Consider the following 19,489-nt stretch of genomic DNA (forward strand, 5'->3'; position numbering starts at 1 on the left):
CTGCCTATCCATGAGCATGGTATGTTTTTCCATTTATGTAGATCCCTTTGGGTTTCATGCAGTAGTGTTTTATAATTTTCTTTGTAAAGGGCTTTTACATCCCTGGTCAGATTTATTCCTAAGTATTTTATCTTTACAAATAAGAATTTTTAAGTTAGGTATTTTACTTATGTGTAAATAGCATCGCACCATTAACCATTTTTGCCCCATATAATAAAACTTCTATACTGGTGCTCATGTTAACTGAAGAACCAATGTGCACAAAAATAGAGTTTGTGGGAAGCAAATGTACTGTTCTAAAGGAATACTGTTCTAATATCAATACATCAAAGAAGATTTCAGAAGAAACACAATCAATACATAGATACACCAAAAAGTCTTGAAACTTCAATCTCAAAATTCTTTGTTATAACACCCTGCATTCTTTTTATCCACACGACTACTACTTCAATTGTTTATCTTGCTTATGGGCTTAAAAATAAAATTTTGCAAAAGAAGAAACTTCATCATGAATTATAATGGTTTACCAGTATACTAAGTTGGTATTAGGCAAAGTGTTGATATAGAATTTATTTCTACCATCTTCTTGATCTCTAAGTTCTTTTATACCCATATATTTCTACCCAGGCTCCCAGTTGTCTTTTCATTCTCACCCCACCTAGGGTATGTTTCTTATCAAGAGACTTATTTTTGCTTTCATTTAATCAAAAACTTATCTGTTCTCTTTCCTATTCCTTCCTTCACTCCACAAGATGGTCAATGAATGAAAATTAATTGGATCAAATAAATATGAAGATATTAACCAGATAGTGTACTACCATTTCCTGGAAATATTTTTAAATGAATTAGAATAGTGTTTCTCAAACTTTAGTAATCATCATAATCACTGCAGGGCCTGTAAAAACACAGGTTGCTGGGTTCCACCCCTGGAGGTTCTCATTCAGTAGGTCTCAAGTGAGGTCCAAGAATTCGCATTTCCCACAAGGTCCCAGGTGATACTAACGCTGTTTCTCCTTTGAGAATTGATTTAAAAATTTAACACACAATGGTACGTTAGGTAGTGTCATAGACTGAATTGTTCCTCAGTAGAAAACCCATCAGCTTAGACTGAAGGGGACAGAGAAACAACTGAAGGAGAGAACATAGTCTGCCTCTTGGAATTCTACAGGCAGGAAACAGGTCAAAGGAGCTACATCTGTTGTCTTTCAAGAAAAGAAAAGAATCATCGCTGGAGTGACCCGGAGATCAGCAGAACTGTTGGAAGGAGCATGAGAAGCAGTGCTGCCTCTGTCACAAAGGGTTAGGCCATGGCCTCTGGGGTTTCAAAGGGTGGGGCTATGGTCTTCTAAATCTCAAAGGGTGGGGCCACAGCCTCCTAGGTTTCAAAGAGCTGGATCTTCACCAACTCAGTTCCAGAGTGTGAGGCTGCCATTAAGGTGTGTCAGAGGGTTGTGGCCACCACCCAAAGCTGGGCAGGGCTGCCATGTCCATGGGGCAGAAGAACGGGGCCTGCCAGGGCCAGAAGGATGGAGTAGCCACTCAGATGGACTAGGAGAATGGGCTGCCCAAAGCCAAGGGAGCAGAGTTCCTGTCCCAGGGGGCCTGGAAGACAGTGCTGAAGCCCAGGGCTAAGTGCCCTCCGCCCAGAATCCAGAAAGCATAGCCAATACCCAGAGTCTGGAGAGCAGGGCCACTGCCTAGATGGTCTCAGAGAACAGAGGATTATTTTCAAGCCTTTAGAGCTAATGTAATTGGTTTGTTAGGTTTTGGACTTGCTTGGTGCCTGTTATCCCATCTTTTCCCTCCAATTTCTCCCGTTTGTAATGGAAAAATGTCTACCTTGTGCCTGTTACCACTGTATTCTGGAAAGAGATAACTTGTATTCTAGATTTCACAGGTTCACAGATGAAGAGGAATTTTGTCCCAGTATGCAACAAGGCTAAAGTCCCACTCATATTTGATTTAGATGATTCAGAAGATAAGATTTTGGATGTGGAGTCAATTTAAGACTTTTGGGATGATATGATGGGGTGAATGTGTTTTACATGTGGCAAGGACATGGATTTTGGGGATTCAAAGGTGGAAAGTCATGGATTGAACTGTCCCCAAAAAGTGTGTGTCAACTTTGCTAGGCCACAATTCCCAGTATTGTGCGGTTGTCCACTTTGTGATCTGATGTAATTACTATCCATTTTGTGATATGTTGTAAATCATAACTTTCATATGTTAATGAGGCAGGATCAGTGTGGGTTGTACCTTGACTCATAGCCTTATTCAAGTCACACCCTTACTTACGTCACACCCTTACTCAAGCTACACCCTTGCTTGAGTCACACCTTTTATCTTATAAGAGATAAGAGGAGAGAAAAGTGAGCAGAGAGGAGAGGGACCTCACTACCACCAAGATAGAAGAGCTGGGACCGGAGCACTTCATTTGCACCTGGGGACCCTGCACTGAGAACCTCCTAAACCCAGGGGAAGTTTGATGCCAAGACACATGGAAATCTCCAAGGAACACCAGGCCTACAGATGTTGAAAGGAGGCAAGGACCTTCCCCCAGAGCCGACAGAGAGAGAAAGCCTTCCCCTAGAGCTTGTGCCCTGAATACAGACTTCTAGCCACCTAAACTGTGAGAGAATAAATTTCTGTTTGTTAAAGCCACCCATTTATGGTATTTCTGTTATAGCAGCACTAGATAACTAAAATAGGTAGTTAGGTATCTGACTGGTCAGCAGATCTTCTATTTCCCTCTTATTAACACAAAGTAAGTCAATAATTAAGGCCAGCCCTGTAGGTCTGCATTTATATATAATATAAAAAAACAAACAAAGAAAAAACCTTCTTATTTTTTTTTAAATCAGTCTGGTTTGTATAGCACACAAACAAGCTGCATAAAACAACTATCCTTTCAAAAATCAAAAAATCCTATCTGAAGTCAGTTACAAGGTTTGTTTTTTGCTCTAATTGGGTTACGTAGAACATTTAGCTCTTTAAGACTTTACTACAGAGCAAATTTTAGCTCAAAGTTCTCCCTATATGACAGTTAGATGTCTCCTGTCCTTTCTCATATATTCTTGCACACAACATAATTACACTTGCTGCATAACTTCTGATTTTAAAAACTGGAGTAACAATATTGATCTAACTACCTAAAAAATAATCGATGATCCTAGATTCTCTCTGCTATATAATTTTTGACATATAATAGTCAAACATCTAATGACTATATTAAAATACCTGGAATATTTCCAAACTGTCTAATTTTCCACCATTTATTTTATTGGACTTTAAATTATATTTGAAAGAGAAATTAATATTTCTTGGACAGATACATATATATATTCTTTTTCTAAACAATCAACTTCTTCTCTAAATCTCTTATTAATTATCTATTATCACTACTGTATAATAAAACATCATAAGACTTCCTAGCAGAGGACAAAATATTATATTTGAAATAATAGTATTATAGTATGACAAAGTCAACAATGGTCACAGTCATAAGTAATGCATGATGTGAGCTCATTCAATAGATAAATTGTGTTTAAATGTGGCATACATTGTGATTATGTAACTTTTAAAAATATTTTAGTGCCACTGATATTAAATGTGGAAATAAGAGAACTCTTTACCCTGATTTCTGTGTGGTAAGATTCTTCAATTAGCTCATCTTATAAAATAATATAATTCAAGTATTATATAAAGTAGGAAAATAAATTTATTCATTTTTAATGTAATCAGAGAAAAATCACAGAGAACAGAGAATGCTTTTGATGCAAGCTTTAACTGGATAATATTATTTTTAGATTCCTAATTTGCATCATTCAATTTTTCTACCCATTCCACTTCCAATTTTTCCTCCTATCATTATTTACATGTAACTAGCAATTTAGTCAGAAACCTTGCTCTTCAGTGAGAAAGCTATCTTTGAAAGAAAGAGAAATAAAAATGTTGATAAAAAACTCTATAAATTCTGAAAAATTTACATTTACAATGATCATCAATTCTATAACAATTATTTCCAAAATAAATAAGGTAAACAGTATTTCTCTATTCATTGAAAATATCCCAATTTCAGCTCATGTCTGGCTAACTGTGAAGCTATTTCTAGCTTAAAACTATATAGTGTATATCATATGTGAATGTGAGAAACCAATAGTTTTAAAAACTTGACAATATTAATCTTATTTTTTACTTCATATCTTAAGGCAATGCCTCTAAAATGTTTAATTTTTCAATTGCAAAAAACATTACCACTGAACAAGTCAAAAACACACAAAAGTGCTACATATTTGGATGTAAAAATATATAGATAATATTATTTTATATTAAATTAATAGCTTTAACTTCTTTATCCTACTGTGAGGTACACAGAATTACAAATACACACATTTTGATTGTAAGTACACGTCGCAATATTAGTAACCTTATACCAAAGTCTCCCACCGTAGCCCTTGTAGGAAATGAAAAGATATCACTGGGATTACAAGGGACAGCTTGCTAAAAAATTCATACAATTTTTTAAATTTTTTGTAGCAAGATGATTAATTTAGGTTGTTAGCAGTCATGTATCTCTGATGTCAGGGAAAAAAATCATCACTCTGATGATACTGAAACATTGTGAGAAAGAATTACTGTTAGTAATCAGTGAGTTACTCAACAAAATAAATGTAAACCAAATTAATAATTAGATGTGTTTTCCAAAAATAAGGTGACTGTGCAAAAATAAATAAGTAAAGATCAGTGGAACTAGACATGATAACTTGGGCATTTCCCGAGCTTTAACGAGAGCCTGAGTTGTGATGCTACTGCAGAGATTTGATGATATGGTCTACTGTTCAACTGAGACCACCGAACACAGCTTTCTGAAACCTGCTTCATATCTCAGTTTTCACAATCACTAAGCATTTCCTTAGAATGTAAGGCTGTTCAGCTGAGATATAGTATTATGGTATCCTTCAGATTGCACACTACATTATCTGTAAATAAAAGCAAGGGCATCATCTTTCTCCTAAAATGCATAAATAGTAGATATATAAATGCTTTTAGTGCTCCTCAATGTAATCCATACTACAGTAACTACATAAAACACATACTTGTGTACATATATTGATAATAAAAGTGAATTTGTTATTCTGAATATTATCCTTACCTGTCAAGTTCTTTAATCCAAGTTCTTGAAGTCCAAAGTTCCCATCTTTTCTGTAGTTTAAAAATATTGCCAAGGCATATCGATCCTCATAAAGTTTTGTCCCACGAATAATACGTAAGTTCTCCAGAGGCAGGTAACGAAACTGATTAAGAGCCACTAACACGTAGCCTGTGACCTCTCGAATAGACTGAAAAGACAGAAACAATTGCCTGTATTAAAAAATTAAAGATTACTTGTCAGTATGTGTATACAGTCATTTAGATAAAAATGAGATATCTGACTCTAATTTTCAGCTTTTAATATACTTCTACATCATATTCTAAATAACTGTCTTGCTAATACAAGATTACAAAGGGTTAGAATCTCATGTGAAGTATGAGTTGTATTTTGAAAAAAAAACATGAATCTTCTTGAAGTAAAATAAAGGATTCTGTTTTACAGACATTTTCATAACTGGGATCTGAATATAATTAAATGAGTAAAGATCTTATTCACTGACAAACTGAAATGAGTTAAAGGCTCATAACATCAGTCAGACTTAGATTAAAAAAATTGTTAAGCTTATCTCAAATAAAACAAAGCTATAGTAGTTTGTAGAATGTGAGACAGATTGAAAACTACTATGTTCGTGTTTAATGCTCCATTTATCAAAGAAGATATGCCCTATACAACTCTGGGGAACTCGTCGATCACCAACATGTATTAAAGACTGATTATTGCCTCTAATTTGATTACAACCACGTTTTTTATTTTTACTGTGTATTGTTTATACTCAGTTGTCTATAATACGACTTAATTATTTGAAAGTTTGTGAGACTTTAGAATGTCAAGGAAGAAAAAGGCTTTCAGATTCATCTAAATTTACAGTTTCTCAGTAACATAAATAAGTTCATAATCGCAGTTTGATAAAATATGCAAAAATATTTTTTAAAAAACTGAAAGTAATACTAAAGTGATGAAATATTCGGTATTATTTTAATACTGATGTCATATTGTTTCACAGCTCTTAATTTCATAGTGCCCTAGTTTTCAGTCCTTGGTATTTTTTTCTTCTCTGTCTACTCTCGCTCCCTTGGTGATCTCATCCAGTTTGATGGCTGATGATCCCAAATCATGTATCTCCAGGCTCTCCCCTAAACTCCAGGCTCATACCCAACTACCTGTTCAACATCTTCCCTTGGATTTGTAATAAACATCTCAGATATAACCATCCAAAACTCCTATCTTCTTTCCCTTACCTCTCCAGCACGGGTGGATACTGTTGAGGCCAATATCTCGGTGCCATCCTTGACTCTCCTCACAGCACATTCAAATCATTCCTATTTGTTCTACTATCAAAATGATGAAGAATCCAACCACTTTTTACATCATCCACTGCTTCCACCTGGGTCACCATCATTGCTCATTGTTTCCACTCTTGATCCCTTATCACATATTCTCAGTTGAGGCTAACTGATTCTTTTAAAACATATGTCATCATGACACTCTAATACTTAAAACCCTGAAACATCTCCCAAATCTCTCAGAGTAATAGATAAAGTCCTTTCAATGACCAGTAAAAATCTATATCTGTCTGGCCAATACGGTAACTACTACCATTTAAAAATAAACAAAAAAATTCATTGTCATTGAGTTGATTCCGACTCATAGCAACCCTGTAAGATAGAGTAGAACTGCCCCATAGTGTTTCCAAGTCTGTAAATCTTTAAGAAGCAAGACTGCCACATCTTTCTCCCACAGAGCGGCTGGTGAGTTTGAACTGCTGACCTTTCAGATAGCAGCTGAGCACTTTAACCACTGTGTAACAAGGGCTCCTTGACTACTACCATACATGCCTATTAAACAATTTAAACGTGATTAGTCCAAATTGAGATGTGCTGTAAGAATAAAATACGCTCTGGGATTTTGAACCCTTAGTATAAAAATAATGGTGTGTTTTTTATCTTGATTATATATTGAAATGATAATATTTAAGATAAATTGGGTTAGATAAAATATATTATTAAACTTAATCTCAACTGTTTCTTTTTACTTGCTTTATATGTCTACACGAACATTTAACATTACATTTCTGGCTCTCATTATATTAGACAGGGCTGCTCCATATATTATCTGGTCATCAGTTCCCTTTCTGAGCTGTCCTACTAAATCTCCCCCTTGCTTACTCTATTCAAATTATGCTGACCACCTAGTTGTTCTTCCAACATGCCAGGTGTGGTCTCACCTTAAGGTGTCCACTCTACCCTTATGGGCCTGAGTTGCTCTCCCTCTTGTTACCTTCTTGGCTAACTCCCTCTTTGCCTTCAAGTCTTTGCCCAAATCTAACCTTCTCAGTTGAAGCACAAGTCTCATTGAACTAATACTGCAACCTAACCTCCACCTATGGTCTATTTTTTTATTTTTTCCACAGTACTTCTCACCTGCTAACAAACTATATGATTTACGTATTTATTACACTTATTATTTATAGTCAGTTTCTCCCTTTCTCAGAATATAAGCTTCACAAGGGTAAATTCTTTTATTTGTTCACTGCGTGTGCTATGTGGCCAGAACTGCACTGGTACATAGTAAACAATCAACAAATATTTGCTGAACACTCTGAAGCTCCTCTGGCCACATCCTTCACCTACTGGGAGACTGCATCCCCCCTCTTCTAGACACTGTTCCAAATAGACAATGCTTCAAAGCCCTGTGAGTCCAGAATTTCCTTCCTAAATAACCTCACATCCTCATCCAGGGCCTGTGAGACCATCTATCCCAGTTGTGTTCCCCAGAAAATAGACTGTGCCACCAGTGCACACACTTCTAGGCAGAAGAGGTGCTCCAGGTGCAGCTGCTTAAGAGAAGAGCAGAAGGATCCTGGATGTGTGGGTTAGAAGGTCCACTCACTTAACATGCAAGACCTCTCAAAACACTGGACAGAACTGGGTAGGGGAAAGAATTCAGGCTGGGGCCCATTTCTCTCCATGCCACAATATTCCTGAGGAGTCCAAATATTCTAACTTTGCACCTGGCCACTGAAATTTTTATAAAGATATATCTGTTAAAGTGAGAAGTTAGAACACATTTTATTTAAGCATGTGTAAGTTTGACTTATAACAAAAATCAAGACGTGGACTATGTGGGCCTCTATTTATCCTGACGGTGCAGTGACTAAGAGCCAAGGCTGCTAACCAAAAGTTCAGCAGTTCAAAGCCACCAGCCGCTTCTTGGAAATCCTATAGGGCAGTTCTACTTTGTCCTGTTGGGTCACTATGAGTCAGAATCGATTTGACAGCAATGGTTTTTTATTTATACTGTTGTTTCTGGTCCCACAACTCTAAGGTTGAACATAAAACCACTAATCACCTAGAGGCGTAGAATCCTAATGGAGCACAGATGGAGAGAAAGAGACAAATAAGATCTGAAACTACTCATGGCTGGCACGCAGATGGGGAACTCTAAGCCACTATGGGCATTCCTGAGATGCTGAGTACCTGGGAGTGAAGAGATGCTTTTAGGAATTGAAAAGATGAGTGGAAAGTCAGAAGTGGCATGCATTGTTTGTAGATCAGAATTTGTCAGAAGTTTCTCCTGTTTGAATGAAATAGACCTAGTACTTCAAATGTCCACTTTTAGCTACTGTTCCTAACACTAAACTGTTACCCTTATGAGTATTCAGAAGAGAAATCATAAATACTTTCTGACATCAGGTGCTCTAAAAAGTAAGATACTTACATTCATTGTAAAACTTATTTACCCTTTGATTTGTATGCAATAATCATCAAGCGCTCTTAGTTCACAACATAACTTGCAGCAGTAGGATCAAGCTTTTGCCTAGAACATGTCATAATATAACATCCATCATTCTTCCTAACAGTGGGTTCATCATTAGTTCCAACCACTTAGGAAGTGACTCTTATCAAAAGGTGTGAAAATACTCTTTTGTCTAGAACATGTCATAATATCCGTCATTCTTCCTAACAGAGGACTCCATCATTAGCTCCAACCCTACTTAGGAAGGGATGCTATCAGAAAACATAGATAAAGCACATTTAGGTAAAAGAAAAGGTTTATGAGCCAAGAACGTCAGTAGCCATTTTGCAGTGTTTATAAGAGGAAGAAACTCTTTATAGCTATTAATTGATAAAGATGTGCCACTTGGCATGGCTTCTGGACCACATATCAACAGAAGCTTAAAATAACCTGCAAGTAATAGGGACCCTAGTTCCCTTAGCTGAAAGAGGAAATAATTACAACTAAGAACATATTTGCATTCACATATTATTTAACGTGCTTATATTTGGATTAACTACATTGTAAAATGTGTACACTTTTTGTTGCAGAGTGTGCATTAAATTATTATTAGAAACACTCTTGCTATCTTCCTAGAGTCAGGTTAAAACCAACAGCTACTTCTTGCTAAGATACCTGGCTGGAGGGATTGGCTCCTATAATTAAGATTCTGGTGTCCAAAATAAGCCTCTTTCAGTTTCCTGTCCCAGTTATGCTTATTTCTCTTTAGTCTTGAAAAATATTATGTGTTGCTTAAATGCTAGCTTCACAAATAGTTTTTTGTTTTATGACCTCTGGATATCATTACATGTACTGAGACTGCATATGTTCAATCCACTTTAAACAAAACACCCACAAGTAGGTGCTTAGTGAATTTGTTGATAACAACCATGGAGAAGTTTGTATTCCCCTTATCCTTCATGTCCCTTTCTCTTCCTCAGAGAAATAATGTTAATGATAGAAAAAGTAAGGATGACAGAAAATCCTTCAGCCTAAGACTTGTTGTTCCAACCTTTTATGTCTGGAGGGGCTCATGAATCCAAAGAGCTTTTTAAATAGTTCAATGAGCGATAAAAAATTTAATCAGAGATAAATATAAAAGTCTTAAAAGCACCAAGTTGTGCCTTAATTTTGAACTCCTAAAATTTTCAGTTTCCTGGTGTTCATTCTTTCAGATTTTCTTGAAACCTTCCTTTGAATAAATACCCTGAAGTCCTTCCGCTACCCAGTTCCGCCCGGTGTTTTGAGAGGTCTTGCACGTAAGTGAGTGGACCCTCTAACCCACACATCCACGATCCTTCTGCTCTCCCCTTAAGGAGCTGCATCTGGACCACCGCTTCTGCCTAGAGGTGTGCATACTGGTGGCACAGTCTATTTTCTGGGGAACACAACTGGGATAGATGCTCCGATTGACTTCCATTGTCAATGCATGCTTCTGCTGCTGCTTCATTCAAGGAGTGAATACAATTGAAGATTACTGAATCCTCTAATGTTTCAAAATGTTTCTAACCCAAGGGGCAATATGTTCTGCTTATGGCATTTGATGATGAAAATCAAAAGAAATGAAACAATAAAAGAAATATGACCAATTTCTCACACAATATTAGCAATAAACCTAGAAATAAAACCCAAATTTGTTTGTTTTCTAAAAGATAAAACATGATACACTCATTTCTCCCATACGATATTTTAGGGAAAATGTAAAATCTGCAGTTACAAACTTTCTGGGGTTTTCAATGGATGTTATTCAACCAAAGACTAGAAAAAAATATGGGTTCACCAAATTTATCCTTTTGCCTCCAGATCATTCCAGAAAAGCCAGTCTTCATTATTTTTAAATTTCTATTTCATTTCACAACTCTCGTAACAAATAAACCTTTTTTTTAATATTTGACACAAATTTCTTATTCTGTAATTTTTGATGATTTTTCTCTGATTTTGTCCTTGGAAAATAGTTCTTTAAATGTTCTTTCATTTACCAGAAGATTGAAGTGATTGCAGTACCTCACAATTCCCATCTGTTTAATCAGTGTTTAGAATAATTTTATGCACATTAACAGCAATTATACGTTCTTGGATAATGTGTAAAACTCAATTTCCTAGATTTTTCCTATTTAAATTATGCCTCAAATCCATGTGTTTTTTTTAGTTATTTTTCTTTAATATAAGCATCCCTTTGGAAATATATCATTCACTCTGTAACATCTCAAAACTGTTTTGAATTTTTAACTTCTACTCCAGTGTCGTACGTACTCATATCCAATTAGATATCATCCACAAATAAGAGGTTCCATCAGTCAAGACATTCACAAATATAATAGAGAATATTTATGCTCAGTAGACTTGAAATAAATCGGCAATATCAGATACTGGATTAGGGATCAAAGAACTATACTGGGTGGTGGTGGGGAGGGGGGGCAAGACCCCTTTGCTGGTAATGACTACAAAACATTATGTGTTCTCTGACAGTGACAAATGTAGTAGCAAACTGTAGCCTCTTCATCAGTAAGGTTTCCATTAAGTTTCCACAGTAAATTAATTTCTGTCCCTGTCCCCTCACAGCAAATCTTAGAACATCTAAAGCAGAGAACACTCTTAACATAACAGAATATTAAGAAGTTTAATAGAAAAAAAGTAACCATATAGCAAATATCACATATCCCTCTGTATGTAGAGGTAGAGAACTTCTGCCTATACACCTCAATCACATACAAAAACTTCAAACTCAATGGTGTATTTTGCTTTAGGATTCCATTTTAAGTTTCCCCACTGTCCTTAAAACTCCGATGACCGTGCCACCCTAACAAGCAGGACCTCAAAGTCTGATTTAATTAGATTTGGAAAAATAGAGTAACGTGAAATGTCATGTACATGACTGTGGTAGAGTAGAATTTATGTTCATTGTACACAGCATGAAATAACACTTGAGGGGTAGAAAATTTGATCCAATTCATCCCAGCAAAACTGCTAACTCTCAGCTACTACCAGCCAGTCTTTCGGGTACTAGTGCTGATAAGATTCCTACTTTCTAAGAATCTTGGGTCCATTCATTCATCTCTGGCCACGCAGTCAGCTCTCAACCCACGACTCCCTAGTAGTGAATACCTTTTAGTTCTGCTGAAAAGAGGAGCACTTCACTGACCTCTCCAGAAACAACCATCCTTTTCTTTGTCCTCTGTATCTTTTCTGAGCTGGCCAGAGAGTTCTTAATGGTCCCCATTCAGGTCTACATACCCAATTGGTCCTTCATTTCCTGACCTTACCTAGACTATAACCCCATGTCATTGCCTTGTTACACTAGAGTTGTTCTTGTTAGACGCCCTGGAGTTGATTTTGACTCATATTGACCCCATGTGACACTAGATTTGCATGATAAAAATTAAACTGAGAGCTTCTGTAGATCCATTTACATAATCATACATAAATTTCAATTTTAAGTGCCTACTTAAAAAAACTCTACTGCTAAAAATCCCACCATTTCTGATCTTAAAAAATATGAATTTCCCCTTTTCTATCTGCATCTAGGCAGGTGTCTTAGTCATCTAGTGCTGCCATAACAAAAATACCACAAGTGGATGGTTTTAACGAAGAGAAGTTTATTTCCTTACAGTAAAGTAGGCTAAAAGTCCAAATTCAGGGCGTCAGCTCCAAGGGAAGGCTTTCTCTGTCTCTTGGCCTTCTCATCAGTGTTCCCCCGTACTAGGAGCTTCTCCGGGCAGGGGCCCCGGTCCAAAGGATGCGCTCTGCTCCTGGCACTGCTTTCTTGATGGTATGAGGTCCCGCATTCTCTGCTTGCTTCCCTTTCCTTTTATCTCTTGAGAGATAAAAGGTGGTGCAGGCCACAACCCAGGGAAACTCCCTTTACATGGGATCAGGGATGTGACCTGGGTAAAGGTGTTGTTACAATCCCACCCGAATCCTCTTTACCATAAAATTACAGTCACAAAATGGAGGCCAACCACACAATTCTGGGAATTATGGCCCAGCCAAATTGATACACACATTTTTCGGGGGGACATAATTCAAACCATGACAGCCCGTAAGCTTGCATTTTTAAACCTGAATTCGAAATTGGCGTTTTAACTCTTTCATAACTATTTAAAGCATAATATTGATTAAGTTTTTCTCATCAGATATACACATTAGGCTCTAATGATTTGAGAGATAGAATTTTAACCCAGGTTAGATACACTCTAAAACTGTAAAAATAGTTAAGACTATTTGGAAACCTTTGAATTAAACTTTGTTTAGATGTAGATGGAACTTAAACCTAAAAGAAATTATTAGCATTTTCATACAATTGAGGCTACACATGAATCAAAACATTGCAATTTTTATTTACATTATATGTGTGGTGATGAGTATTTTCTTCCATAAAGCCAATCAAACTGGTTAGAGTAATGCAGCCTGATTAAATTTGGGTGCTGCAGTTCAACAGGTCTTGGTTTGACTCATCTCCATTATTTATTGACTGTGAGCAAATTATTTAACCTGATTTTCCTCCTGAGCAAATGAAGACTAATTTCTACTGAATGCTTAGGAAGTCAAAGAACTTCAAAAGATGATTAATTTCATATTATTAGCACCATTATGCAAATATTTATAAGCAGTTTTGCAGTTTAGAAATAATAAATTATATTTAAGCACATGCATTTGATATTAAAGTAGATTGATTAAATAATCGGCATTATGTAATGCCTAAAGGTGTGGACTCGAGTTAGACTGCCCATGTATTCCAACATTCAGCTTGTTATGTTGGGTAAGAGGCAGTTGTTCGAACAGAACAAGGGGATACTGCATGGTTTAAAGTCAGGAAAGGTGTGCGTCAGGGTTGTATCCTTTTACCATACCTATTCAACCTGTATGCTGAGCAAAAAATCCAAGAATGTGCTGGACTATATGAAGAAGAACGGGGCATCAGGGTAGGAGGAAGACTCATTAACAGCCCGCATTATGCAGATGTCACAACCTTGCTTGCTGAAAGTGAAGAGAACTTGAAGCACTTACTAATCAAGATCAAAGACCATAGCGTTCAGTATGGATTACACCTCAACATAAAGAAAACAAAAACCCTCACAAATGGGCCAATAAGCAACATCAGGATAAACGGGGAAAAGACTGAAGTTGTCAAGGATTTCATTTTACTTGGATACACAATCAACGTCCATGGAAGCAGCAGTCAACAAATCAAAAGATGCATTGCATTGGGCAAATCTGCTGCAAAAGACCTCTTTAAAGTGTTGAAAAGCAAAGACGTCACCTTGAAGACTAAAGTGCACCTGACCCAAACCATGGTGTTTTCAATCGCTTCCTATGCATGTGAAAGCTGGACAATGCATAAAGAAGACCGAAGAAGAATTGACACCTTTGAACTGTGGTGTTGGAGAAGAATATTGAATATACCATGGACTGCCAAAACAACGAATAAATCTGTCTTGGAAGAAGTACAACCAGAGTGCTCCTTAGAAGCAGGGATGGCGAGACTTCGTCCCACATACTTTGGACATGTTGTCAAGAGAGATCAGTCCCTGGAGAAGGACATCATCCTTGGTAAAAGAGAGGGTCAGTGAAAAAGAGGAAGACCCTCAATGAGATGGATTGACACAGTGGCTGCAACAATTTGCTGAAGCATAACCATGATTGTGAGGATGGTGCAGGACTAGGCAGTGTTTCGTTCTTTGTACATGGGGCCGCTATGAGTCAGAACCAACTCGATGGCACCTAACAACATGTTAGGTAAACTGCATAATCTTTCTGTGCCTCAATTTCCTCATCTGTAAAATGAGGATTTTGAGGTCTTAAATTTCTAGGATTATTTTGAAAAGCAAATCCCTGTAAGTTAGTTAACAAGGGCCTGGTCCACAGCAGGCTGTCAGTAAATGCTACTGTTTTTCTAAATGCAGTATCTTTGTTCTTCTCCAATATGCTGTCTGTGTTGCGTAACATATTTAAAACTGTGTTTCTCTACTTCTAAAGGGATAACTATATATCACCAAATTTTAAAGGAGAAAACTGCTTGATACCATTTCAATCTACAATTGAGAGTGACAGTTTCATGTCTGAGGTCTTTCAGAAATGTGATTTTTCCCATCTCCTTTCAGAATATAAAGGAGGAAAATGAGCCTTCATGAAATGATGTATGACAACAGCTGTCTTTGTTGAAAAACATATGGGAAATGAATGGCCTTTGAGGATTCAGAAGTTAGAGGTGACTGCTTTTGTGACTAGTCTGTTATTTTTAAATGAAAAGGTTCTGCACTTCCTGAAATAGAGAGCCAAAGAATCAGGCTTGGATTTGACAAGATTTCCAAGACAAACTTTAATCTCTGTCTAAATATTTGGTCATAAAAACAGAAAATAAGACTTAATTAATTTATAAAGAACAAATACTTGCTTTAGTCATCTCCTATGACAATAAGTTTTGATGTTAGTTATGGTGTTCTTAATACTCAGTGTAAACACAGCATTCTATGGACATCTGTGGGTACAATCAGAACTACAAATACAAATTGAGGCCAAGAGCTTAGGGACTAGAAGTTAAAATGCCTCTCATACTTAAGTATCCTTATGTGACTCAGAAGTTTCTAAGTGCTATTTACTGTTCCTAATAATTATATTAGCTCATATATATTATTTTCTATGTGAGGCATCTTTATGTGTCTTATGTCATTTACTGGTCACATCAACTCTTTGAGTTTAGTACTATGATTTCTGTTTTATAGATGAAGAAACAGAAGTTAAGTAACTTGCCCAAAGTCACATAAGCAAAGGTGAAAAAGGAAAGATTAAAAACACAGATCTCCTTATTCCAGAGCTCAAAATTTCAGCCATTTTGAAATACTGGCTTCCAAAAAACGGTGATAAGTACACCCTTGTTGAGAGTAATCGCCATTGCAACATGGTCTATAATTGGGATTTAAGAATAACACCCTCTTTCTGAGTTTTCTTTATTGCAAAAATATTAATGAAACCAGAGCACATCTCAGAAGTAACTTCAGCATGCTTCAGATGTTTCTATATTCAAATTTTGTTAAATATACACAAAACTAAATCTAAAAGTCTTTTAAAATATCATTATTTTAGGTACTAAAATACTAGGGGTCCTTTCAAATGGATATGTAGAATCAAATGGGATTTTGTGCATTAATGCACAATGCAAATATAACAAACAATCCTCACGTAAAAGGACTGAATATCCTACCAGGCCCACCAGGGACAGAGGTGGAAAAGGCCAAGTACTTTGAACGTGAAAAACTACTTATTAGTATATCATATTGTTTGGCTGAACCTGTGCTTTATCAATAAAATGTCTTTAAAAAGAAGAAAATTGAACACTTAACTTTTGTTTAATTTGGGAAATTAAACACATCAAGATTTGAAAACAATTGGCAGATGTTGCTATCTGCCGTCTAGCTGATTCTGACTCATAGTGACCCTATAGGACAGAATAGAACTGCCTGATAGGGTTTCCTAAAATGAAATCTTTATGAGAGTAGATATCCAGGTCTTTTCCACTAGGGAGCAGCTGGTGGGTTCAAACCACTGACCTTCTGATTAGCAGCTGAGCACTTAATCACTGTGCTACCAGGACTCCTTAATTTGCAGATGTTGTTGTTGTTAGGTGCCATCTAGTTGGTTCCAACCCTACATACAACAGAGGTACAACAGAATGAAACCTGCCTGGTCCTGCACCATTCTCATAATCATTGTTATGTTTGAGCCCATTGTTGCAGCCACTGTGTCAATCCATCTGTTTGCAGATAGTATGTACTTAATATGTAGGTACTTACTTTCTCTTCCTGAAAAAGTTAAGTCTGTGTTTTCAGCCTCATTCATTCATTCACAATATTTATTGGCAACCTACTATGTGAGAAGCAATGTTCTAGGTGCTGGATAAACAATGATAAACAATACAGACATGGTCCCCAATATTATGGTGGTTACTTCCTTCACCACTTCCAATCTTAATCTAATGGCAAGATAAGCATTGAGACAAACAAATAAATAAGGCTCAGCCAAGAAAGATTTACAGTGACATGGAAGATAACCTTTATGTCTTTTGTTTCCTTAGACAAAAACAAGTTATTTTAGAGTTTCATGCATTAAACATCTCTTCATCTCATTATAAAGTTATCTCCTATTCTGTAGCACATTTTACCCTTCTAGTTCTTAGAAATAATTTACATTTTTTTATATGATTTCTTACTGAGAGATGTATGTGTGTGTGTGTACGTGTTTTCAGCAACCACTAGTAAATAACTTCACCATCAAACATTCCCCATCACTCTTCCCATTTAGTAGAATTTTAGAGTGAAGAATCATAGTATCTTCTCTGACAGCATATACATTAATTACTAGGTACAAAGTGTTTATACTGATCTTAAAACATATCTTCTGAACAGAAAACACAGAGAGGATCACTGAAGAACTGCTGACAGAAAACTTCCCCAATGTCATGAAAGATGAAAAGCTGACCATCCAAGAAGCTCAACGAACTGCATATAGGATAGACCCCAAAAGAAAATCACCAAGGCATATCATAATCACACTCCCTAAAACCAAACACAAACAAAGAATGCTGAGAGCAGCTTAAGAAAAACAAAAAGTCACATACAGAGGAGAAACAATAAGACTAATCTCAGATTATTCAGTAGAAACCATGCAGGCAAGAAGGCAATGGAATGACATACGTAAAACCTTGAAAGAAAAACATTACCAGCCAAGAATAATATATCCTGCAAAACTCTCATTCAGATATGATGGTGAAATTAGGTCATTTCCAGATAAACAGAAATTAAGGGACTATGTAAAAACCAAACCAAACTTATAAGACTTATTAAAGGGAGTACTTTGATCTGAGAACAAACAACATCAAACCACAGGCTGAATCTAGGACACAGGATTGTACCAGCCAGATACCAACCTAGGAAATGAGCTCTTAAGGACTATGCAAAACCAAAAGAATTACAACAGGGAACCAGAGAGGTTAATCTGTAAATGACAACAGCATCAGAACAATAAAAGAGGGAATAAACGTTGCAGGTATAGAACCTTCTAATGGAGAGGAAGGCAAGACGATACTTACTAATAATAGACTGGCTCAAATCTAGGAAGATAAGGGTAAATTCCAAGGTAACCACAAAGAAAGTTAACAAACCTACTCATCAAAATAAAGAAAAATTTAAAAGTCTCGGTAAAAACAAAATCTACAAAAACAGAAGATATGAAAAAAAAAAAAAAAATCCACAAAACAAAAGGAACTCCGCACAGGAAAGTAAGAGAAACAAAGAAAACATGAGCACCACAGGAAAAAAAAAAAAAAAAAACACTACAAAACGCAATCCCACTCCTAGGAATATATCCTAGAGAAATAAGAGTCGTCACACGAACAGACATATGCACACCCATATTCATTGCAGCACTGTTCACGATAGCAGAACAATGGAAACAGCCTAGATGCCCATCAACAGATGAATGGAAAAACAAACTATGGCACATATACACAATGGAGTATTATGCAAATATAAAGAACAATGATGAATCCGTGAAGCATCTCATAACATGGATGAAACTGGAGGCATTATGCTGAGTGAAATAAGTCAATCACAAAAGAACAAGTATTGTATGAGACCTCTACTGTAAAAACTCATGAAAAAGTTTACACACAAAAAGAAACAATGTTTGTTGGTTATGAGGGATGGGAGGGGTGTGGGAGGAACTAAATAGAGAACAGGTAAGTGGTAACTTTGGTGAAGGGTACGACAGTACACAATACTGAGGAAGCCAGCATAACTTGTACAAGGAAAGGTCATGGAAGCTCCGTAGACACTTCCAAATTCCCTGAGGGACTGATTTTAGAGTGGAGGGCTGTGGGGACCATGGTCTCGGAGAACATCTAGCTCAACTGGCATAACACAGTTCATAAAGACAGCGTTCTACAGTCTACCTTGGTGAGTAGAGTCTGGGGTCTTAAAAGCCTGTGAGTAGCCATCTAAGATACTCCACTGGTCTCACCCCTTCAGGAGCAAGGGAGAATGAAGAGAACAAGATACATGGAAAAGATCAGTCCAAAGGACTAATGGACCACAGCTACCAAGGCCTCCACCAGACTGAGTCCAGTACAGCTAAATGGTGCCCGGCTACCGCCACTGACTGCTCTGACCGGGATCACAATAGAGGGTCCTGGACAGAGCTGGAAAAGGAGGTAGAACAAAATTCTAATGCACAAAAAAAAAGATTTACTGGTCTGACAGACTGGAGAAACCCAAACAGTATGGCCCCCGGACACCCTTTTAGCTCAGTGGTGAAGTCATTCCCGAAGTTCACCATTCAGCCAGGGATTGAACAGCCTCATAAAACAAAATGGGACTAAACAGGCACAGCAGTCCAGTTCGTGTGACGACTACAGAAGGCAGGAGGGGACAGGAAAGCTGGTGATAGGGAACCCAAGGTTGAGAAGGGACAGTGTTGACATGGCATGGGGTTGTTAACCATTGTCGTAGGGCAATATGTGTACTAACTGTTTAATGAGAAACTATTTGTTCTGCAGACCTTCATCTAAAG

The 19,489-nt window shown here is 36.9% G+C and overlaps 1 protein-coding gene across 1 annotated transcript in view; it reads right to left on the reverse strand.

The window, feature by feature from the left end:
* Positions 1-19,489, reverse strand: part of ERBB4 (erb-b2 receptor tyrosine kinase 4) — a 624,218-nt gene that overhangs the window by 410,006 nt on the left and 194,723 nt on the right. Inside the window, exon 3 of the mRNA XM_023731191.1 lies at positions 5,153-5,339. Coding sequence (XP_023586959.1) covers positions 5,153-5,339 — 187 coding nt within the window. The remainder of the gene's footprint in view (positions 1-5,152; positions 5,340-19,489) is intronic.

Source organism: Trichechus manatus, unplaced genomic scaffold, assembly GCF_000243295.1.
Source record: "Trichechus manatus latirostris isolate Lorelei unplaced genomic scaffold, TriManLat1.0 scaffold00041, whole genome shotgun sequence".
NCBI lineage: Eukaryota > Metazoa > Chordata > Mammalia > Sirenia > Trichechidae > Trichechus > Trichechus manatus.